Source organism: Chroicocephalus ridibundus, chromosome 1 (assembly GCF_963924245.1).
Source record: "Chroicocephalus ridibundus chromosome 1, bChrRid1.1, whole genome shotgun sequence".
Taxonomy (NCBI): Eukaryota; Metazoa; Chordata; class Aves; order Charadriiformes; family Laridae; genus Chroicocephalus; species Chroicocephalus ridibundus.
In genome coordinates, this window is record NC_086284.1 from 6954826 (window position 1) to 6975467 (window position 20642).

At 41.5% G+C, this 20642-nt stretch overlaps 1 protein-coding gene across 1 annotated transcript in view; it reads right to left on the minus strand.

Moving 5' to 3' along the window:
* Positions 1-328: 328 nt before the first annotated feature.
* Positions 329-20642, minus strand: part of ACER3 (alkaline ceramidase 3) — a 63992-nt gene continuing 43678 nt past the window's right edge. The window contains exons 7-11 of the mRNA XM_063326876.1: positions 16337-16395; positions 11583-11684; positions 8783-8887; positions 7007-7052; positions 329-6772 (exon numbers count right to left, since the gene is read on the minus strand). Coding sequence (XP_063182946.1) covers positions 6719-6772; positions 7007-7052; positions 8783-8887; positions 11583-11684; positions 16337-16395 — 366 coding nt within the window. The 3' untranslated portion in view covers positions 329-6718. The remainder of the gene's footprint in view (positions 6773-7006; positions 7053-8782; positions 8888-11582; positions 11685-16336; positions 16396-20642) is intronic.

Below are 20642 nucleotides of genomic sequence, written 5' to 3' on the forward strand. Positions count from 1 at the left end.
ACCGGGGAACCCCAGAGCCTTGTGCTGGAGTTCAAACCGAACGCAATCACATCTCCCTTCATTTTAAAGCACTGCTTGGATGGCTGCAGGCAAGAAGGCAAGACGACCAAGCTTTGTGCTTCTACCACGGGGGCTCAGACTGTCGTAGCTGCAGGCAGGCGGCTTCCCCCATCAACGCAGGTCACACAAACCCCGCTGTTCTACTTGTGCGCCCACGAGCCAAGACCACCCGTCTGCCGAGCAGCATCAAGACGAACCGGCCAACCCTCTGCAACACAAGAGCCAAGAAACACCCGGGAAAAGTTATATTTAAAACAAAAATCTTTAATAATTCGAAATATAAAGACACAAATTAGTGCTTGACTGCAGCATGAGTAACAAATGAAATACATTAAATATTTCAAAGCTACTGTGCTTTGCAAACCGAGATACGCTGATACATATAAGCCTAATGTTAATTACCAGCTGGTTTGGTATGAAGAATCACTTCAATATATCAAAATTGTCAATAAACATTGCTCAATGCAGCTGTGTTTTACAGGTCAACTGCTATTCATCTGTCACAGTGTAGTTATCGATCTGAAACAATCTACTGAATTTCAGGAAAAAAAATAATAGCATTACATTAGAACTAATAGTGTCAATGTTAGAAAGTTTGGTCACGTAACGCACGGGGTATTTCATGTCCATTACAGGTGGACAGATGTTATTTGCTAAGACAGTAAACATCATCAGTGCATTAAGCTGAGTTCAATAGTCAACATCAGATAGTCAACATCAATTTGGAAGATCAAGAGAAAAAACAGTTACTGTTCAGTCTAAGGAGTAACTACTGCTTATGCTGCTTGAAACTCTCTCTTCCAAAATCCAGGGAGCAATAATATACACAACCAACATTCTTCTGCAGCGACTGACCAAGGCTTTAATTTAGAAAACATTTTGGTACACGATTTGCTATGAGCAGTGTGAAAGCCCATCCCTATTCAACATTGGCTTTGGAGAAACATATACATATATATTCCAGGGCTTTGGGGAAAAGGCTGGATCTGAGATTGTGCTTACAGCTCTTCCTGCATTTTGGTGATGAAGGACAAATAATGAAGAGACCCTTTATCTTTGCATTTTTAAAATCTCAGCAATCTGCTCTAAGCATCAGGCAGATTCAACTCGTGTGAAATATGTGCAAAATAAAAAATTGGCAGGCACCGGTTTAAGGTCTTGCATTAGCTGGATTCTGAACTTGGGTCTTTTTAAATCTGCAATTACATGCCTAATCAAACCTAACCACTTTCAACAGGTAAAAAGGGAGACTTCTAAAGTAAAGTAAGAGGTTCAGACATCAACCCTGCCCCCAAAATTGTACACGTGAAGCCCCATATCCCGTCCTCTTTGGAGCATCTGTCTGGGAGCTCCAGTAACGGGGCAGTGCATAAAGTGCTTGCTTGCTGCGCCCTCACACTGCCTGTCATCGAACTACATTCATTCAAAATAAACACCAGCTGTGGGGCTAAATCCCTCCACCAGCTTTCAAAATCTGCTAAGATGCAACAGCGGCAGGGATAGGGGGTAGCCAGGCTCGAGTCTGAGCCAAGCAGAGGCAGCCACGTACTAGATAACTACGTCTCTGTAAAGTGACTCCTGCAGCAGGAGAAATTTTAACAAAAAATCAAACCCACCTCCCACCTACCAAGGACCTCCTTGTCTTACGGCCCCCAGTAGGAAACAGAGCCTCAGCTCCCAGAAAAGACTTGCGAGAAAAGAGATGAGGCACTTGGCAGCTGTAGGCAGTCATGAGCGAGAAACCAAACAAAGAAGCCCCAAACTGAACTTCATACTTCTACAGTATATTCTCTGTAGTTACATTATGGGCTCTTAAACAAAGCTGGCAGAGGATGTTCCAGATGGGTAAGAAATGTATTCATTCATGGACGAAACAATCTGTGTCACGTTCCATCCTCATAAAACAGCAGCGAAGTAATATGCAATGAACCCAATGTAACAGAGACTACATCGCTTCTATGCTGAAGAGTGCAGAGTTGGGATGGAAAGTTAAACGCGTAAATAGCAAAACATTCAAGCTTGTTACGTATCTAAAGTGCCGTTATCAGGCGGGTGGCTGATGTAATACTACGGGATTTTGTGCTTAATCTTTTGTTTTTCTCTTTCCATGTAAGATTTCTTAATCTCCTTCTGGCTTTTCACTTCTCACGGGTAATAAAGACTCTGTCATTTATCCCTCTTCACACTCAAGTCTCGCAGTTAAACAGTACTTTGCAGTTAAAGCCTCCCACCGCCTCCTTACATAGTGCAGATGGGGTTTCTTTAAAGTAAACCACCTGTTTTACCTGAATATATTCATTTAAATTATGGGGCAAACGTTCCGCCAAAATTAAGGTGTGTTCATGGATTCCGAGGTCTACTGAAGAAAACAGCAGTGCTGCTTCCTTAGAGCTCAGCTTCCACTGAGGAGTGTTGTATTGAATTGTTTCACCACTTCCTATCAAATGCCCAAAATATAGCCGCAGAGAAAAACAGGTCTACAATAAGAGGTCTTACCAAAATTCTTGAACGCAGACTGAACAAGGTGGTAGTGACTGTGAGAAACACTCGTGATACTGGGAGGATTTTCTGCTGCTGAAGGAACAGGAGTTAGCTGAAAAATCTCATTCAGCTGTTCGAAACCAGGTGTCGGAAGCAAATGCGCTACAGCCGAAAGAATCAACTGCATTGCAAGTCGTGCAATTTCTCTTCAGCCAAACGAGACAGCATGATAGATTAAGAGAATTAAAATTACACATAAAACAGTGTTTTCTGTCGCATCTCTTCCAAAATCATGCAAAACAAGTTTGCATCTTAGCTTTAACGTGAATTAATTGTCAAAAAGGTTTCACTTCACCTGTCTGAATTCAAATCCTCCTACTTGTCTCTCTTTCTAAAGCAGCCGGCCTTCTGCACGCAGACTGAGCACAGCCTAAGAGTGACAGACACCGAACAAGTCAGGGTGTTTTTCGGGGAGCGAACAGTCAGCCCCAGATCAATACAATACTGTTGTCAGCCTCGGGGGCCGCACGGTCTAAGTCCGGCTGCACATTCAGGCAGCCAGAATTAAGGGCGCAGGTATCATACAACACACGACAGAGGTAGATCGGCAAGTGATAGACTGCATATTCCAACTCTGACTAACGGGTTGTCTTCTAAACACTTGTGGGTAGCACATCTTCCTCGTGCTAAAAGAAAAAGCATTAAAATAAAGTCCGGAGATGACTAATACTGCTAGCTAACACCGCTGCCTTCAAAACACGGACGAGATTTGTCCTGCTGGCAGATTTCTCTTTATCATATCTTCAGTTCTGGAGCTGTACTCAGAAAATCTAGATTCCCGGCATAAGGTACGGTGTTGACCTGTGCTGGGAGAATAATTTTGAGGTTTTTCTTTTCTTTCCAAGGAAGAATTTTTCAGCTCACGGCCCGCAGAACTACTTGGTGCTGATCTGTGCCAAGCTGACGGTCGTAAGGTGGCAGATTTCCTGGTTCTTCATGGATGTTAAAGAGTTCATTGCGATCAAGTCTGTCCAACGCATCCTGTAGGATTCCTATGAAACAACACCTGCTGCTTCCCTAATTCCCTTTAAAGTAGCTGCTGTCTGAATCCTACTCAAAAAATAGGATCAAAGATGACCCACTTTATAAGATGTAGTGCAAGAAAAGTTTGGGATATGCTGCCCTAAGGTTTGTAGAAAAAAAAATCATCACGTCATACAAGCGATATAAATAAAAAGCAATTTAACAGACATTTAACACACTACAGGCGTTACGGATGTATGTCTTTCCAGGCACTAGAAAAGGCAGTCTGAATTTCAGTGGCACGCAGTTCAAACTGGCTCGCCTTTTTCAGTATCACCCACGAGATCAGTAAGGCAGTGAAACCGAAGCACCCATCATTTTACATTATTTACGCTTAGAAGGATACACACATAAATTACATTCTTCAGGGTCTAACATGACCTGAAAGAAAGGCTGCTAGAAGGTGGCAGAGGTGTGCATGTTTTGGGTCGTTTGGAATGAAAGAAGAAGCCAACGTGCCTCATTTTTTTAAAGATAAAAACATCAGTGACAAACGATATGTGAATGAAAAAGTAACAGCGGCACAAAATTAAAATGAGCTTTTCTACCTTTTCTTTTTTTTAACCCTGACAATTTAATTCAACAAGATCTGAAAAAAACATACACTTCCCAGTTGCAAATGTGTAGGAGAATCAATAATGTGTAGGAGAATCAATAAATTTCTTTAAAATTTACCATTGTAGAGATGCCTTATCAATAAGAAAGTGGTTTTCAGCACAGTCTGGTTCCTGCAATTACAGGGAAACCAAACACAGCCCCCCAGATCCTCCAGTAACAAAACCCAAGGCCACTAAGATAAAGGTTTTGTTCGTTTTCTTAAAAATAATACCATACCTAGCAGATGTCACAAGTGACTGTGGATAGATCTGGTTGCTGCATTGCTCCTGTTATGGGACTCTTTCCCTAACTTATGAAAACATGTAAACATATTAATAAGAAAATCAGATACAGTGTAAAGAAGCATATTTGTGAGAGCCTGGAGATGAATAGGCAGGCACTTATTTTTAAGCTACATTTTTAAAACAGTTCTCAAATCTCTTTACAAAAAAAAAATAAATAAATATACCGTCTGGCTAATTAAAGACACTTGATCCAAGACAGCATTTTCCGCCCTCTATGCTAGTTATTCCAATGTCTTTCAGTCTGAAGATCACTCAGATTTCCCAACACAGGCGCTGACCTATCTATGGACCTGGAGCCTATTGATAACAAATCTGTTTTAAAACTCTCATTCAAGAATCTTTATAGCGGCTTGCTGATTTCAGGTTGAAATGCACCGCTATTAGCACGTGCTTAAACCTCACTGAAGTCACTCAAGGTTAAGTAACTTTTTCTAACCCTGAGTTTGGGTCTATTTGATCCCAAGAGCCCAGGGTCAGTCACGTAACAAAAGCCAGGATTTTATTTGGAGATTCACATCAGTAGGAGTGCTACTGATGGAGACGGACAATGCAACTAAGCTGCAAACAAGGGAAAAAAAAAAAGGTATTAAAGGGAGGAGACTATTTTAGTCACTGTTGATTGTACAATACACATCGCAGTCTGACTTTTTCAGCAGTCGGAGTAAGGAATTTTACACTAGCCAGGACTTTGTGATCTGGGAGACAGCTATAAAGCTACATTACTGTGCCTTGCTGCGTGAGCACATTTTAAATCAATACAGAACGGGATTTCCAATCAGTCTGAGCATTCCCCCCCCCCTTTTTTTTTTCCTTCATGGCAAGAAGGATAAATCCCTCAGGGCATCAAAAGCCGGCAAAAATTGCATAGCATGGCAGCATGGAGGCCCAGAGACAGACTCCGTTAGTTGCCCCAAGATCTGAAGAGTCAAACCCACAGCCTCCAATATGAGGTATATTGTGAAAAAACTGTGTTAGTTCAATGTTTTCTTTATGCTTACTTACTAACTTTCATCAGCTGGGTAGATAATTGCAGGAATCAGAGGGTTTGTCCCCCCCATTTAATCCCCAAAGTTTGGTTTTAAAAAGGTGGTCAACTTTCCGCAGAGTAACAGCATAATGGACAAATTAAGAGCAAACAATCAAAGTGTTGCCAATTATATCCTCAGCATCAATCTTGTTCTTTACTCTTTCTTCAATATTTCTGAATAAGAAGATGCTTCTGAAAATCAGACCAATATTTAAGACTTATAAAATAAGGGAAAGAGATGAATTCCAAGCTGAAGTAGCACACATCTACGGTGTTTGTCAATCTGTAGTATGAATGGGACACGGGGAGTAAAAAATAGGGATAGAAAAAGGAGGCACGTAAATAATAATTATAAAAAAAAAAACCAACAAAAAAAAAAAGTGTTTCTTGTGTTTATACAGTCACTCTGCATTCTGATGGATCCAGGTCAAACAAATTAGGAATTCAGTTTCCACACACAAACAAGAGTGCCTATAATGCTTCACCATCTTAAGTGTCTTCTGCTGGTCACACCCTGGAACATCCTCCACGATGCACCTCAGTTGGACTAAAGGGAAAATGGTACAAAATGAACTACACGGCACAGGTTTCCCAACCGTTTTGCTTAAAGTATAAATTGCAAAGGAGGCTGTGGAAAAGCAAGAGAGGATAAAGCCCTAAATCAACCATTACATACTTCATTAATTGTATAAAAGTGCAAGATTAAAGTAGTTCGGGTTAAGCATTCAGTTCACTATAGGCCACACAAATGCTTAGCTTGGCCGTCCATGGCCTGGTTTTGTCATTCAGTTACTAATATTAGTTTAAACCACAGAAAGAACAACAACTGAATGAAAAACGTATGCAATCCACTTCCAAAATGGTTAGTTTTCTGTGACCAGCACGAAATATTAGCTCAGTATCATCAGCTATACAATATATACATAAAAATATTGTGTCTTAAACTTTGTTTTAACAACTTAGAATAAAGCTGTACTAAACATTATTTCCCTAGTGTGCCAACTCTTTGCTCTGTTCCGGCCAGCTGGCCTAGTAACACAGAGAAGTCCTTTTATAGCAATGGTTCTTGAATTGATCCAGAATTTTGACACTTCAGCCACAGTTAAGTGTTGAATCGCTTTATTCACCCAGGCAAAGTGATCGCAGGGGACTTCCCAGGTCTCCGTCAAAGCTTTTTGGGCGGCTCCACAAGAAGAACAGGCCATATTCCAAAAACAAACTGTTAAAAAGAAAAAAAAAATAGGAAAAAAGAAAAGATTTCCTGGAATATTATGCCGCTTGGAACAGAAACCAAACACCGTTAACCACGATTTCAAGCGCATTTCTTGGGATATGAGGAGAAATCAAAGACAGTACCCTAAGAGGCAGAATCAGTGAGCCCCAATGCAAGCTCAAAGCACAAGATATCCCAACGCTGCAGTGCATTAACAGACACAAAATATCGCTCGCTTACCTTCACCTTCGGCCTGTGCTTCAGGAAAAGCGTCCTTGTGTATAAACTGAGGAAAAGGAGAAAAACATGCTTAAAATTTCCCATGTAAGACAGCATATAAAATAATCACAGAATCACAGAATAATAATAATGATGTACTAATCCCAGTTTTATTTTCCAACTAGAAAAGAATCGCTTCTGTGATTGCAGAGCTACCCATTCTGCCTAGATTTACGCAAAGTAGGAGACATTAGGCTACAGTAAATCCCTCTGTGCTAGACCATGATTAGTTTGCTAATCTACACCATCACCTATGCGGGGGCAAAGAGAGAAACTCGGAGAAGGACGTTCTCTCTTCCCTATGGAAAAGACTAAACTGGGACTAGAGCCTGTCATTTTGGAAGGACGAAAGTAAATCAGTGTATCACAAACTAGCGGATGTAAAGGCGGGGTGGGGAGCAGCACAGCTTGATTCTGTATCTCGTTTCTGTTCTTGATACAACCCTCTCCCCTCAGTAGCTGTTTTCCTATGTGTGACCTCACTTTTTTAAGCAGACATAGGTGATGCCACTGTGTGGCTGAGAAAATCCTAGGGAAACTACTGCAGGGAAAGCATGTAGTTGATTGGGGTAGGACAGATAAGTCAGGCATCTGCACATTCCCCAAGGGTTAGAGGATGCAAACCCAAATTCTTTTTTCTCTGTGCAGCATGCTGGAAAAGCCTTCCCTATGCTCTCCAAACTGTCTGCATCAGCTTGCTTCCTGTAAGGAATTTTCTTCAGACGATTATCTCAAGCTGTTTAGGGCAGCAGACAACCTGTCAGCCAAAAGGGAGCAGCTGTCTTCCACATATCACGACATATTTTATATACACACATATATATGCAGGTACGTATAAACACACATCCATGTGTATATATATGTACATATATGCATATATGTTTATCTAAAAAAAGCTATCAGAATAGCTACTGGAAATGTGCTTATTTTCCTTGCATTTTCCTTTTACTAGCTATTTTAACATCTGACAAAAAAGGAGAATATTATGTTCGATGTAGAAAAAAAGTAATATTTAATCAAGTTTTCTCAACTACATAGAATGTGTCTGTTAAACAGACATTCTCTTATGACTACGTGGTAAAACATTTATTTCACTACATAATGAACCAACTACAGAAATTCTTCAGATCCCAACTTAAATTCTGTTTTTGTTCCTGATTCCACTAGATGGTGGTATGGAGCAAAAACAGAGACACAAATCTGCCGGCTGCAGACTTGCAAACCGAGGGTCTGGTTTAAGTCTGTCTCTTTCCAAAACCAATATCCTGCACTTCTTGGAACATCTCTGCTCCAACCACTTCAGCTGTCACCCTCCTGCTCTATAGCATGATGCCTGCTAGTTTTCAGGAGCGGCAGTGCCTATCAAAAAGATTAGTTATGCTTCTAAAATTAACCATGTTTAAGTACTTCAGGATTGCTGCTCAAGAACGGAAAGGTATGAATAGTTTAGATTTTGAAATTAATAATCTGTCAAATAGTTTTGCCGTTTAACTGCTACAGGGGGTTCCCATTTCTGAATTGCATTGTCCAGAAGAACCATAACTATTTAAGGAGTAATGATTACATTTTGAAAAATATAAATTACAGAGTTTTTAGACCAGTTGCAAAGAGGGAAGAAAAACTCTCACCAGCTTAGTAACAAGTCATTTTCCTGCTCTTCTGGCTGATAAAACATTTTGAAGTAAACCTGAACCTGGGAAAACTCCTAAGCCATCCAGTTTAGAAAACATTTCCTACCTTAGCAGGATATGAAGGTAAGAGCCCAGGCCTGTAAGAATATGCCACCATGCGTGAAACTGTGTCACAGCCCCCACAACAGGAGGCATCTTCTCTCGTAGTGCTCTGTAAGAAACACCATGAAATGTGGTTTTTTTTTTTCAAGCTACGCAATCTCAAATCGCAGTGCTTGACTGTCAGATCCCACATTACTGTTTCACCATCTCGGGCACGTGCTTCATGAGCGAGGCTTCACGTAGTCAGGCTTTCAGGAGGTGAGTATAGAAAGATATTAGCAAACTGGCTTTCTTGCACAGTTAAAGGAAGCACACACTTCTTCATACAATGAGTGATCAGTTCTTTCTGGACTCAAATTTCAGGTAATATATTTATGGCATCCCACAATCCCAAATGAGTTCCACCATTCTCCTCCCCAAAACTCAATGAACAACTGTCCGTAGGATGAAATGCTGAGTTTAAGGTCAGAGAGAGGAAACGGCATCCATCAGACGCCACCACTTTATGTTTAGAGATCACACTGCCTATCCTCTAGCTCCATGGAAGCTTAGCTTGCCTTTCTCTGTTGTACTCTAAAACAGGGACAAAACGGGTGTCTAGTGAGGACACAATAAAAGTAGAGGGTCCGAAATACTCCACCAACACGCTTTGTTATTTTGCATAGGTCTGGTATGTGAGCTGCTTGGCAAGACGCTAAGGGATGGAAATAAAGAAAGGGACGGAACCACATTGCCCTGATTTCTCCTGCTCACTAGGCTTCTGCAGATAACGCTTGTTTTGGTTGATGGTGGAGCAAATGTTTGCATCTGCCTGTCTTCTTTTTTTGACTTTCATTTCCCATTCGGTCAAAACAAAAAAAGGGAAAACAAAGATCGCAGGTGTTAAGGAAGAAAAATCTGCAGCTTCTGTAATACTTATTTACTGCTTGATGTTATAGCGTTCAGTCCCCCTGACTAACCGCTAATCCCTGAGCTACTGCTTAGTTTCCAGAGCTGCTCAGTGACAAATACGAACAGAGAGCTGTGATTCAGTCAGTCTGGGAGTGACACAGTGAAACACACAGACTGTCACCCCGGCACAGCCTCTGAACCTTTAGATGGCAGGAAATCTCAAAGCTCAAATTCAAAAGCGCCTGGAACCAGGGAAGCCGAGTGCTATAGATTTATTATTTTTTTATTTTATTTTAAATAAGCTCCAAATTTAATGAAATATGGAAAAACAAAAACGGAACCAAAATACACTTTTGAACATTAAAACAACAACAACAAAAAAAAAAGGTAGGTGGATGAATCACAAGTTAGATCTTTAGAGAATAAAAAACTACAAGGAACTGGAATATATTTTCTCCAAAGGTTCAAGTTATAATACCACCTGAAGAAATTCAAGGCCCTGCAGACATCTCGTTAAAACTAGCAAACAAGCGTATTTGGTTTTTTTCCAGCACCATAACCAAACAAGTATCACAGGAAATATGCTAACTTTTTTTTTTTTCCTCTTTGCGAAATGATGATGGAAAAAAAGGGCTTCAGCAGCTGGTGTGATCTTTTGAGTCTAGGAACAATTCAAAAGCCCCACAGACCCGCAGCAGCTCAGCCGGCTTAGTGAATTAGGGGTTATGATCTCAGCACTGATGTGACGCAGCTGCAAAAATGAATCCTGATGCCAATATTTGCAAAGTCACTGTATACCCACCCGCTTGGGTTGGCAAACAGCTTTTCTATGCCATCTGTATCAAGCGTTTCTAGGGATGAGGCACTATGTATTACATTCAGCACATCTATATTTTTTAATAAAGTTTCAAGAAAACTCTGTTGGAGTTAACTTTTAATTGGCCTAACTTAGTGCAAGGACTACAGAGCCAAAAGGGACAGATGGAAAACGCTCGACTTCTGTACAGCACACCACGATCTGACCCTGACAAAGCAAGCTACTAGGACAGTTCTGCACACCGTAAATTCAGCAGCATAAGAGTCAAGAATGGATTTTCTGGATGCTGGCATCCATCTCTCCATCTCCTCCAGCTTGTGGCGGAACACAAGCATCACAGCCAAGCGAAAGAAAGGTGCAGTCGTCCAGTTCCAGAGGAACAGGCAATAAAGAGAACAACCTGTTGGAGTGGTGGTCTTTCTTACACGGACAGGATATCTAGCTATACGACAAGATGGTGGGTTCCTACAAGCTTTGTCTGCAAGCCTTTTCTACCCCATTTGGCAACACATTAAACAGAGAGGAAGCCTTTCCTGGTCTCCTCTACAAGTGCTAAGCCAGAAGACTTCAGGCTAATAATGACAGCCAAGCACGGCATATTGGCTCACAGAGTTACTCTTCTTTCTGAGATGCCCAAATAGCTGCTGTTTGTTGGTGACAGGTACATCGCAATATTTCTTTACCCTGCAGAACTATTGCTTTTGATATTTTCCTGGGAAATGGCAAGAGCAGAAACCAAAAGAAAGGAGGATAAAAAACTCATTCAGATGAAATCAAGTGTGAACAGCAGGCTTTAGTAAGCTGCACATCCTCAAAATTACTTCAGTGACTTTGCTTTCTCTCAATTTAAATTGACATTAAAGAGAAATATTACTTATTTAAAAAAAAAAAATCTATTCATGGATATTAAAAAAAGTTAAAAAACTGTTGAGTCCCGAGTCTAGTCATGAGCAAACTGGGTAAAACTCTTGTGAATGTTTTGCAGGCGGCGTATTGGACATACCAGGAGATGGACTTGAATCTACACCACAGAAAAACCAAAAGCTTTACGCTATAAGACTATTAAGAGCTACCCGGATAAAGTGAAAGAACTCACCTCAGTTTATCACAAAAAATATTGTCCACATTCCAGAGAAAAAATCCCATTAAAAATACAGTTAAAGATGTGTAGCCTAGACCTCTAAGCCATGGGTACACCCTAGAAAGACAGAGATAATGCAAAGTTTAGTTCAAGATTCTTTAAAGGCACCTTTTATGTAACATATATAAATACTATTACATACAAATAAACTGCTTTAACATTTTTTTCCAAAGGAAAAACCATCAACTTCAAGTCTCATCTATTTAAGTACTGTATTTTACCTCCTCCCCTCTCTCCTGAATTCACATTCTCCGAGACTAGTCTTTTAAATGTTTTATTTCTATACTTCTAATTGTTCCCCTAAATAGCGCGCTCTCCTAATGCAACAAGTAAGTGGGAAAACTGAAGTTGGCAACAAGGTACTAATTCTTCAGTCCCACATATAATCTTTCAGTTTAAAAATAGCCATGTTACAAATGAGGACTCTCGCAAAAGAAAAGGCTCTTTTCCAATACATGATATCCCTATACGAGGAGACTTGTTTAAATAAGCTCTTTTAAAATGACTGAAGTCTTTTGTGAACACAGACCACCAGGACCAACAACTAACCAAATGAATCGTTTCAGAAAACAGTAATTTCATGTTGTATTTTATCGTTGAGTTCTATTGGGGATGGAAAAATGTCACAGAATCACAAAATAGCAGTGTTGGAAGGGACCTTTGGAGATCATCTAGTCCAACCCCCTGCCAAAGCACGGTCACCCAGAGCAGGTTGCACAGGAACGTGTCCAGGCGGGTTTGGAATGTCTCCAGAGACGGAGACTCCACCACCTCTCTGGGCAGCCCGTGCCGGGGCTCTGGCACCCACCAAGTAAAGAAGGTTTCCCTCATGTTGGATGGAATTTCCTGTGTTCTAGTTTATGCTCGTTGCCCCTTGTCCTGTCACTGGGCACCACTGAAAAGAGTCTGGCCCCATCCTCTTGCCACCTGCCATTTAAATATTGCTGAGCATTGAGGAGATCCCCTCTCAGTCTGCTCTTCTCCAGGCTGAACAGCCCCAGGGCTCTCAGCCTTTCCTCAGCAGAGAGATGCTCCAGTCCCCTAGACTCTTTCCAGTAGTCCCTTGTCTTTCTTGAACTGGGAGAGCCCAGAAGTGGACCCAGTACTCCAGACGCGGCCTCACCAGGGTACAATAGAGGGGGGGAATGACCTCCCTCGACCTGCTTGCCATGCTCCTTTCAATGCACCCCAGGAGACCACTGGGCTTCTTAGCCACAAGGGTGCATTGCTGGCTCATAAAATCTATGTCTAGGTTGGAAGGAACCTTTAAGATCATTGAGTCCAACCACTAACCTAACACTGACAAAACCACCACTAAAGCATGTCCCTCAGCACCACATCCACCTGTCTTTTAAATACCTTCAGGGATGGTGATTCCACCACTTCCCTGGGCAGCCTGTTCCAATGTTCATGGTCAACTTGTTGTCCACCAGGACTCCCAGGTCCCTCTCTGCAGAGCTGCTTTCCAGCAGGTCAGCCCCTAATCTGTACTGATGCATGGAGTTATTCCTCCCTAGGTCCAGGACCCTACACTTGCCCTTGTTGAATTTCATAAGGTTTGTCTCCACCTGACTCTCCAGCCTGTCCAGGTCTCGCTGTATGGTGGCACAGCCTTCTGGTGTGTCACCCACTCCTCCCAGTTTTTTGTCATCAGCAAACTTGCTGTGGATACGCTATGTCCCCTCATCCAGGTCACTGATGACTATGTTGAATAAGACCGGACCCAGTCTTGCAAATTTAACTTTGGGAGAAAAAGAAAAAGTCCTCTTTAGGATATGGGAAACACACTGAGGAATCAGATGCAATAAAGTGCATCATTAATAAATTTACCCTCACAATCTGCATTCAGGCTAGACCATGGAATTGTAAACTTCCTACATGGAAGGTGGTAGCATTTGCTCCTTTCCCGCTAATAAGACAAGTCCAAAAGCAAACCCCAATTCCAACCCTAAAAGGCTGCCACGAAATAATGTACGGTTATTTTTAAGTGTTACGAATACACAGTTTAGGTTCTGGGTTAAAAGACATTCCTGAGCTGCTTTTTCTCCACTGCGTTATACACAGTGCATGTTTTAGAGATGCAAGCACTGGCAACCAAAACGTGCAAGACACGACAGGTAAAGCTTCTTCCACCAGGCAAGATACAAGCTGTACATGTTCACAAGTGTACTGCCAATAGCAAATAGCAAAATTACTATTCGTTTAGTCTAACAAATGCATAGAGCACCATGCGGTACATGGCAGAAACTACACTGTAATATTCCCGACTCAGTGCTCTAGAGACATAAGCAAGCCCAGAAAATGAAAGAGCACTAAATGGTGTATTATACGTGCTGGTAATTAGGTAATTATAGCTAGGATTGTTCAGGGAATAAATGGTGTTGTTTTGTGAAGGAATGAGAGAGAGCCACTTATTAATGGGGAGCATGCTTTGTGAAAAGAGAACAAGATTTGCCAAGTTGTAATCTTGGGAAGGAAGCAGACCCAGGAAAGAGATGAAAAGTGTGGGGGGAAACGGGCAGGAACAGCAATAAATGATGAGGATAGGAGGAGGCAGCAGCCTCGAAGGAATAACATGCTGTTCTTTGAGATTTTCACTCTAAGCTCAGAGCGGCTTCAAGGCCTGTACTAAGAAATATGAGTGATAGGAAGCTAATTTATATTAAGGAAGTAAGAAACAAAATAAGCAGACATCAGTGTTCGTATTTAAGTTGAAACAGGCTTGGGCAAGTGCTAGCACTATCGATGGAAAGACAAGATTACATTCTAGCAATGCAGAGGAAGTAAATCCAAAAGTGTACTTGGGGATGACTTTTCGAGGAAAGAAAGGGTACCTTCAGGTTGGCACAGCTTCTCTAGCAGAACTAATTTAAAATTAGTAGTAGTTCAGTTAAAATTTAGAAGTATTTTAAACCTACTTCTCTTCCCATCCCAACTTTCTAACCGGTTTAATAATCAGAGAACCGTTTGGGTTGGAAGGGACCTTAAAGATCATCCAGTTCCAACCCCCTGCCCTGGGCAGGGACACCTCCCACCAGACCAGGCTGCTCCAAGCCCCGTCCAACCTGGCCTTGAACCCCTCCAGGGATGGGGCAGCCACAGCTTCTCTGGGCAACCTGGGCCAGGGGCTCACCACTAAATCTCCCCTCTTTCAGCTTAAAACCGTTACCCCTCGTCCTATCGCTACATTCCCTCATAAAGAGTCCTTCCCCATCTCTATATTCCCATAATATAACCAAAGAGGGAAACAAGTCTTTGCGGTGCCACGTTGCAATGAAGTGATCTAGCTAATTAGGAAAATACATTCCAACCCTCTAAAATGGAAGTGAAAAAGTAGGTGGAACTTCAGAGACAGACTTTGCTGGAGGAAATCAAAGACTGATACCCTGGGAGGGAGGGCGGTGGTGCTACTGATAGTGACAGGAGACAATGAAATGCTTCAGAAATAATGAGAATGCACAAGCGTGTGGAATTAGCGGAACTGGAAAGATAGCAAGCCCAAGGGTTTGGCTACACAGACAGAAAGAAATGTAATCTAAGTCATTAGAACTGGGCTAAATCCTTGTATAAGAACAAAATTCAAATTACCTTAACTTGATTCAATTCATAGTTTCCCTTGGAGGTGAATTAAGGTAATATCACTTAAGATCTCTAGGTTAAGATTAAAATTGCCACGTTCATGGGTTTGAAAAGTGCATTTAAACTGATGATGGTTTCTAAATTTGCAAGAAACCCGCTACCAGTTTTAAATTCTTCTTGCTTAATAAAAGTCTGTGAACATTTACACATGGTCTATGGGGATTTCTTGGGGAAAATTAATCAAAATTTTAACTGGAAGACAATTCACACCTTTTGTTAAATTCTTCCTTGTGTTCCTGAACAGATTCGTGTGCAACTCAAAACGAAGTTTAACAAAAAGAAGGCTTAGAATGAAGACAGTAGAGAAATCATAATTTTCAGGGCCAATCCCCAAACACAGGGGAACACCAGCTATTCCCAGGGGAGAGACAGGACGGGACAACCAGCTGAGACCCTGAGAGCTAAAGGTATGTGCGTACTCCAGTACTGATTCAATTCCTCCTTCTTCTTTTGTACCCAACAAGTCTGTGCTCTGATGATTCTAATGCTCCTCGATGTCTCCTAACAACTCTAATATTCTTTGGTTTGTCATAAATAGCCTTAATTTCAATCTCTATAACGCATACCTAACTTCAACCTGTCAAAACTGCAAGGAAAACTATCATTTAAACTTCTGCGTTATTATTTTTACACTTGAATTTTAGATACCGTAGTAGGGAAGAGGAAATTAAAATATTAAGTAAAATATTAACCAATGGTTCACCTCTCTCCAAGCATCATCGTGAGGGTTTTAACACCAGCAATAGATTTCACACGTTACCCATCAATATGAAGACAGAAACCCCATTCCCCTTGAAGTCCCAGTCTAACAGCTGAAGCCACCAGCAGAACACCTGGCAGTGAACACTGATTTTAAGTGCAGACCTCTCAGTTTTTGTTTAATGTTATCCCAGTGGCTTCAAAAAAATATGCAAGGAGATGTGCCATTCCCTTTCAAGCAAGCAGAGCACACGAGCTAGCATTACGTACCTACTTAAAGAAATTCTGCCATTGCCAATTTCTCAAGCCCACCAAAAAAAGATGCAAATGTTAAGTTGTATCTTATAACGCTGAACTAAACGGTTACTTACCATAATACTATATACACAGATCGTAGAACTATAATGGATACTAGTGTTCCATACATGATCTGGAAATAAAAACAGAGATAAAAATTCAGCAGTTGGATTCAAGGAATTTTATAAAACACTACAGGAGTAAGAAATTTGTGAAGCTTCTGTTGATTTTTATTCCTTAGCCTCAGAAAAATAGCATCCCCTCTAACTTCCTCTCCAGAAAGTCTTCCATAAAAGTTTCAAATAAAAGCATGATTATAAACCATAGCCTTTATGCAATTATAGGAAAAGTCAGTTGTGAAAAAATGCCGTTTCACTTTTTTGAATCAGAAAGCAAACACTAGATGGCAGTCAGGAAGCATCCTGAAATCAAGATGGTAACTTCTATCATCTCTTCTGTATCTGTGCATTTTAGCCCAGGAATGCATAAGAATCAGCTAAAACTGTTTTTTGAAAGCTCTGCTTCCTTCGCTGATATTTGATTAATATTTTTTTCCTGAAAGCAAACACCTGACTAGACCATACACTATGCTGACACTGAGCAGCAGTACAGAAGAAACTTTCCAGGCAGCATTTAAAACCAACTATTACAGATTGTTTGCATTCAATCTAATTATACAGTGGGAAGGCTGCATGCCCTGAAAAGATCCATAAGCAAAATCTTGCTCGCTATAGGCTTAATGAATTTGAATGTAATCACCTGACTCATATAAAAAGTCAAAGTAACAATTTATTTTCTGCCTCGTGATCTTTAAATCACACTCCCTTTTTTTATTCACAAGCTTGGGATCCACATACCATCATCTCCAAGACGTATACACTAAAGAAGAGAAGAAATGTGGTCAGCCATGCCTGAAAAGTGGTGCACGAGCCACTGCAGCAGGAAGGGTTTTCAGACACCGGTGACATTAAATTGCTTTACAAGCTTTTTATCCTGAACACCACTTTCCTCCAGCCAAAAGGCAGTTTGTTCCAAGCAGTCTTGTCTTCCTCTTTGCCTCTTTCCACTGGCCTACGAACCCCTCGCTATTTTTTGCTTCCTTGTTCACTGACTTTCCTTTATCATTTTGTTCCTATCTAACTCCTATCTAATGCTGCCTCGTTTTACGTGAAACAGAAAAATGATAAACCTTAGCTGCCTGCTCTGTTCTGCTCTGGCGAGACCCCATCTGGAGTGCTGCCTCCAGCTCTGGAGTCCCCAACATAAGAAGGACACGGACCTGTTGGAGCGGGGCCAGAGGTGGCCCCGGAGATGCTGGGAGGGCTGGAGCCCCTCTGCTGGGAGGACGGGCTGAGAGAGCCGGGGGGGTTCAGCCTGGAGAAGAGAAGGCTCTAGGGACACCTTATTGCGGCCTTCCAGTATCTGAAGGGGGCCTACAAGAAAACTGGAGAGGGACTATTTACAAGGGCATGTAGTGATAGGACGAGGGGTAATGGCTTCAAACTGAAAGACGGTAGATTTAGATTGGATATTAGGAAGAAATTTTTCACTCTGAGGGTGGTGAGCACCTGGCCCAGGTTGCCCAGAGAAGCTGTGGCTGCCCCATCCCTGGAGGCGTTCAAGGCCAGGTTGGACGGGGCTTGGAGCAGCCTGGTCTGGTGGGAGGTGTCCCTGCCCAGGGCAGGGGGTTGGAACTGGATGATCTTTAAGGTCCCTTCCAACCCGAACCATTCTGTGATTCTGTGTCCCTTCCAACCTAAACCATTCTATGATCCTAAACCTCACAGAGGTGTATTTACAAACCAGTGTCCTTACCACGTTTTACTGACCTCCTCATACCTTTCCTCCTTCTAGACTACATCCTCTTCAAGGCAAGGACTACCTCTTCCTCTGCCTGAACCGTGGCATTCAGCTATTACTATCCCGCAAGCATTTCCATGTCTCTAGTCATCTGACATAAAATAGATCGCTGTAATAACGCAAAGTGAAACCCACCTTTCAAAAGTCCACAAAGGCAAATTTTCAAACTCCTTTTAGCTTTAAGTATGAGGTTAGGAGCACACATCATGTTATCAGGGCATATATACACAACAAGGCAGACAACAGAGCCCTTGTGTTTGACAACAGGTAAAAATAAGCTCCAATATTGACTATGCAAAGTCATTCAGCACAGCAGCTCTTTATTTGCATTCAGAGTCAGATCAAATAACTTCAGTAACTAAACTGCTACTACTGTGTGTTCTGCTCTGTAGAGCTAAACAAAGCAAAAATATTTGAAAGGCTAATTGGTTCTGGCTTGTACTTTATAAAAAAAACACATTAGCTAATTCCAGTTCCCTTGCTGCGGTACAGCACATAAATCTGGGGAAAAAAATACAAAAAACAAACCAACAAAACCCACTAGACACAGCCTGAGTATCATTTTGCCTAAGACCCCACCATATAACAAATGCAGACTAAATTTAAAAGTTAAATGCCATTTTACTTCATCAGCCTCATTTAAAACAGCCTGTTTCGCTTTCCAAATCAAACCCAGTGATTTATTCTAAGAGAGGGATGGCACAGAGGAACAAATCCATAGCAAGGCTCCTCTGGAACCCAAATCACAGCTTGATGCCCTTTCCTTGCTGATCTCCTCCTTCCCACAATTTCCACTGTTAAAATGCTCTTCTGCATCAGAGACACAGGAAAAAACCTCCCCACGAAGAGAAATTTTTATCATACTCATTAGGGGTGGGCCCACCTTCACGCTTTTATCCGATTTACTGTTGGGTTCTTTGTACAAGGAGCTAAGTAGTGTCAGACTATGCCTAGAGAAACATGGCTTATGGGCGGCCTGAAGCCCAGGGAAAACACAGGCCAAAAATGCCTTTTTTTTTTTGCAGCAGCAGCTGCTAAAAGCTTTTTCTTAGCTAAAAGCTAAGAAAAGGTTTCTTTGTAGAGCCTCTGGCTTGGTATCTCCTGGTGAGTTGCTTAATGGCTTGCAGAAGAGGACAGTCTGAACAGAGGGAGGAAGGAAAATAATAAAAAGAACCTTGCAGCGACTGAAGAAAAATATGCCCACAGTTGACACTTCAATTTCTTGCCTTTTCCGCTCCCCCACACAAACAGGTTGTTAGCAGTAAAACACACTCGTGTTTAAAAGCCCGTGAAAGACTGGAACAACAAACGGTTCTGCTCTGCGTGCTCCAATCCTCCTCACCACGCTGAAGGCAAGCATCGAGGAGGTGTTGCGGTGAGACGCAGAGACCGGGGCTGCACGGCTCGCTACAGCTGGCTCTTACTAGAGACCTATAAACTGAGCTACACAACTTAGTTTATACTTCAGGGAGCAGTGCTTACTTTTACTCCTTTACTATCCATGGATTTACTATTTGTTTGGTCTTATCCATCCACCCAAAGAAGAATAAAGTATAAAATAAGATTTTAAAAAAAAAAATATCTACCTTATTCAAGTTGACTCAAATTTTTCAATTCCTTTAGCTCTCTTTGTTCTTCTTCTTTAACTAACACATCACTTAAGTGACAGATGAAAACCCAAGCAAGTTTTGTGCTATTTTGTCTCACAGTGCTTTTAAATTGTAAGCCAAAGGACGCCCTTGCACTACAATTGAAACAAAAGGAAGCAGCAGAATCTCATCATCTTTTGTTATCACCAGACAGTTCCCTCTTTGCTGTTTAAGATGCAAATAAAGCTGCATTTATTTCAGCTTTGAAGCCTGTATCTTTGCAATGGGGAAAAACCCAAAGTCTTGTTAATACCTAGTGGATTACCTGATATGAAGGCCAACTATGAAGAACATCCTTCTAATTCACAAATGGGAGGGAACCATTTCAGGGCTTAGTGTTTGGCAGCATTTTTGATGTGAAGGGCAGTTAAGCAAATCATATAGATTTACTTCTTACACAAGTCATAGGCAAGGCTGGTACTCCACGCTGGGGGGAGCATACAAAACTGGTTCTTCTTCTACTCTTCTAGTACAGAAAACAACGATAGCCTGTTATTTCCACTTCTCTGTTTCCTCTGCTCCTGGCCTTCTGCCCATCCTTGGTTAATAAAGTCAATTTATCAGCCTCAAATATTAGTGTACACATGGGGAACCGCACAGCAAGATTTTAGGTTCTTGGCAACCACTGCTTATGTATTAATATACTAACCAGCTATCAAAAGACAGTTAGCCTAAGTACTAGCAGTTGGAAACTGTATTTGCAATTTACAACAAAGAAAACAAGACTTCCACGTGATCTTGGATTTCTGGAAAAGAAATCTGAGCAGAGAGAAAAAGGAAGGACAACAACGATGTCAGCGAAAGACCGAGTAACTCAGCACAGTTACAGCTGTTTAATACGGTATGCTGCCCTGACAGCTCCTGAATGAAA